This window comes from Nicotiana sylvestris, chromosome 9 (genome assembly GCF_000393655.2).
Source record: "Nicotiana sylvestris chromosome 9, ASM39365v2, whole genome shotgun sequence".
NCBI classification, from domain to species: Eukaryota; Viridiplantae; Streptophyta; class Magnoliopsida; order Solanales; family Solanaceae; genus Nicotiana; species Nicotiana sylvestris.
This window is the reverse complement of record NC_091065.1, coordinates 11,673,973-11,677,419: the sequence shown is the minus strand read 5'-3', so window position 1 is coordinate 11,677,419 and position 3,447 is coordinate 11,673,973. Positions and strand designations below refer to the sequence as shown.

General features: G+C 36.6%; 1 protein-coding gene across 4 annotated transcripts; it reads left to right on the top strand.

The window, feature by feature from the left end:
- Positions 1 to 294: 294 nt before the first annotated feature.
- On the top strand, positions 295 to 2,257 carry LOC104247149 (glucan endo-1,3-beta-glucosidase, acidic). Of its 4 annotated transcripts, XM_070156201.1 has the most exons (3): positions 498 to 708; positions 793 to 923; positions 1,196 to 2,257. In XM_070156201.1, exon 3 carries the CDS (start codon positions 1,294 to 1,296, stop codon positions 2,167 to 2,169), a length of 876 nt encoding a protein of 291 aa, XP_070012302.1. In that variant the 5' UTR covers positions 498 to 708; positions 793 to 923; positions 1,196 to 1,293; the 3' UTR covers positions 2,170 to 2,257. The 4 variants fall into 4 exon arrangements, with proteins under 4 accessions (XP_009801409.1, XP_070012300.1, XP_070012301.1 ...); XM_009803107.1 differs by lacking the exons at positions 498 to 708; positions 793 to 923 and adding an exon at positions 295 to 409; XM_070156199.1 differs by lacking the exons at positions 498 to 708; positions 793 to 923 and adding an exon at positions 295 to 430.
- Positions 2,258 to 3,447: the final 1,190 nt, after the last annotated feature.

Below are 3,447 nucleotides of genomic sequence, written 5' to 3'. Positions count from 1 at the left end.
AAATTTGCTGTTACACTATTCGGAATTAAAGTCTACGGAGGGCAAAGTTGCCCCTTCTCCGAATATTCGACCATTTTTCCCATAAAATTCTATGTCTCTCTCCATCACAACATTAGATTTGAACTTTCTACATTTTTTTTTTCTTCACTAGTGACAAAAATTACACTGTTTTTATTCCATAACGTGCTTGACTGGGCAATTGACTTTGGCTTTTTAAGTCTTTGTCGGTCTTCTTATGCTTGTCTATATAAGAAGCAGCTTAATGGTTCCTTAAACTCACAATTTCAGCTCAAGTGTTTCTTACGATCTCTCATTTCCATTTTAGCTATGGCTTTATGCATTAAAAATGGCTTTCTTGCAGCTGCCCTTGTACTTGTTGGGCTGATAATGTGCAGTATCCAAATCATAGGTCTCTCTCACACACACACATGTACACTACATGTATATGCACCTTCTACGATGTGGATCAACTTATATACACTGATAGCGTAAATAACTTTTATGATAGTACTGATTTGCTCTTCTATTTTCTTATGCTTAGTTTTCCTTTACTAGCTAGGGATTCTGTTCTTGTTTTTCAATTTGGTTGATCTATTAACATGCAGTTATTTACTGTTTGTTTGTTATTGCTATTGCTTCTTTTCTATTTTTCTCTGAGCCGAAGGTTTATCGAAAATAACTTCTCTATCCTCAAAAGTTAGGGGTAAGGTATGCATACACTCTACCTTTCCAGACTCCACTTGTGAAATTATATTGGGTTTGTTATAATATTTTTATGTTGTATCAAGTAAGATACAACCTCCACTTCCAACGAAGAGGTTGTGAGTTCGAGTCTTCCCAAGAGCAAGGTGAGAAGTTCTTGGAGGGAAGGATGTCGGGAGGTCTATTTGGAAACAGCCTCTCTACCCCAGGGTAGGCGTAAGGTCTGCGTACACTACCCTCCCCAGACCCCACTAAGTAGGATTATACTGGATTGTTGTTGTTGTTGTATGTTGTATCGGGTAACATACCTTATTTTTTTAAGTCACTTATTATGAATAGTTACTTATAGTTCTAGGTGACCTGACACTATAATGTTGGTTTGAGAAGAATTTATATAGAGAATCATATTTAGTGAGAATATTCATTTAGTCCGACACCTAACTTATTTGGGGACTGTCGCATATTCTAATGTACATTTTTTCTTATCATGCAGGGGCACAGTCTATTGGAGTATGCTATGGAAAAGCTGCCAACAATTTACCATCAGACCAAGATGTTATAAACCTATACAATGCTAATGGCATCAGAAAGATGAGAATTTACTATCCTGATAAAAACATTTTCAAAGCTCTCAATGGAAGTAACATTGAGATCATTCTTGGTGTCCCAAATCAAGACCTTGAAGCCCTAGCCAATTCTTCAATAGCCAATGGTTGGGTTCAAGATAACATAAGAAGTCATTTCCCATATGTTAAATTCAAGTACATATCTATAGGAAATAAAGTATCTCCCACAAATAATGATCAATATTCAGAATTTCTTCTTCAAGCAATGAAAAATGTGTACAATGCTTTAGCAGCAGCAGGGTTGCAAGATATGATCAAGGTCTCAACTGTGACATATTCAGGGGTCTTAGCGAATACCTACCCACCTGAACGTAGTATTTTTCGCGAAGAATTCAAGAGTTTCATTAATCCGATAATCCAATTTCTAGCACGAAATAACCTTCCACTCTTAGCCAATGTCTATCCTTATTTTGTTCACGTTTCCAACACTGCTGATGTTTCACTTTCTTATGCATTGTTCACACAGCAAGGAACAAATTCAGCAGGGTATCAAAATCTTTTTGATGCTATTTTGGATTCTATGTATTTTGCTGTAGAGAAAGCTGGAGGACCAAATGTGGAGATTATTGTATCTGAAAGTGGATGGCCTTCTGAAGGAAGCTCTGCAGCAACTATTGAAAACGCTCAAACTTATTACAGAAATTTGATTAATCATGTGAAAAGCGGGGCAGGAACTCCAAAGAAACCTGGAAAGACTATAGAAACTTATTTGTTTGCCATGTTTGATGAAAATGATAAGATAGGAGAAATCACAGAGAAACACTTTGGACTGTTTTCTCCTGATCAAAGGGCAAAATATCAACTCAATTTCAATTATTTGCCAATATATATATTGAGATGAGTAATAAGGACAACTGTTATGTTTTTCTCTTCAATTGAAAATGTAACTCTGGTTTCACTTTGATATCTATATGTCATATTTATTGAAATCTCGTCTTTTTGGTTTTAATGTCTCGCCTTCTATTGGCGAGTATCTGCGTAGTTTTCATATAAAAAATACTAAGCGTATATTCTTGACTACTAATACTCCCTCTGAGCATGGGGTGCTTGGGGAGAGGGCGGGGGTTTGTGGGGGGTGGGGGTGGGGGGTGGGGGGCGACGAAAAAAGTGAATGAAAAACCATTTTGCATTGGATACTCTTTTTACCCTCCCCACAATATGATGGTTTTGTTGTCTTTGAGAGTGTTTAAGCGTACTTCTTCTCCAATGTTTTCTTTGTCATCAATATGACATGTTCTTAATATAACTGCTCTTAATTTATGATCAATAACCATCCGAAACAAAAGGAAAATTAATCTAGGAGATTACTCGTATTCGATTAGGATGTTTGACCTTAGATCAACTCGGCCTGTATATTTCATAAGATGTGCTTAATTGAAGCGGATGAACTAGACTTTTTTCGTCGCCGCACCCAAGGCAGATCGAAATACAGATCTTCCACCAATATTTTCATTCTCTTGGCCGGCTATGATTCTTGTAATAGAGAGGTCTCTTTCTTCTCTCTAACACGGTTTCTTTTTCCATTCAAGATTCCATTATTTCTACTAGTTTTTACGTAAGCAATTTTTAGGAAGTAAACAAAGTCTTTACTTTCGAAATCCACTACTGAAGTCACAAAGTACTTTTAAGTTATTTTTTATCCAAAACCCTCCTTCCGTCCTAGTTAGAGTTATTAACTTTAGCATTTCTTGAATTGAAAAGATACTTGTAGATTCTAGAGCAACACATAAAGTCAGGAAAACTTAGTTTCTTAACTTTATGGGCCGTGTAACGGTTGCTAAATTGTATCAGTGCCATTGCAACTACGTTTGCAATGTAATTTGCTGCCTTGCGCTATAAGAAACAACATTGACAAAGTTAATGATACATTTATTAATAATAGGCCTTGCTTTCTTTTTCTCAACTTTTAAAAATAGAGCTGTATGTGTATAGGTCACGAGTTCAAGCCGTAGAATTAGCCGTTGGTACTTATATCAAGGTAGACTGTCTATATTATAGTCCTTGTGGTGCAGTCTTTCCCAGGCCCTGTGCGAGCACAAAATGTTTTATACAGCAAGTTGCCCTTTTAACAGGTAAGTTGTCTGAATAGGTTGAATCGACTAGCTAGCTGTTGAAGAGA

Bases quoted from the DNA above. Each gene is read 5' to 3' on its own strand.
- LOC104247149 (XM_070156199.1), top strand. From the start codon at position 328: ATGGCTTTATGCATTAAAAATGGCTTTCTTGCAGCTGCCCTTGTACTT. The intron at 431-1,195 runs GTACACTACATG...CTTATCATGCAG, and splicing joins TCTCTCTCACACACACACAT to GGGCACAGTCTATTGGAGTA.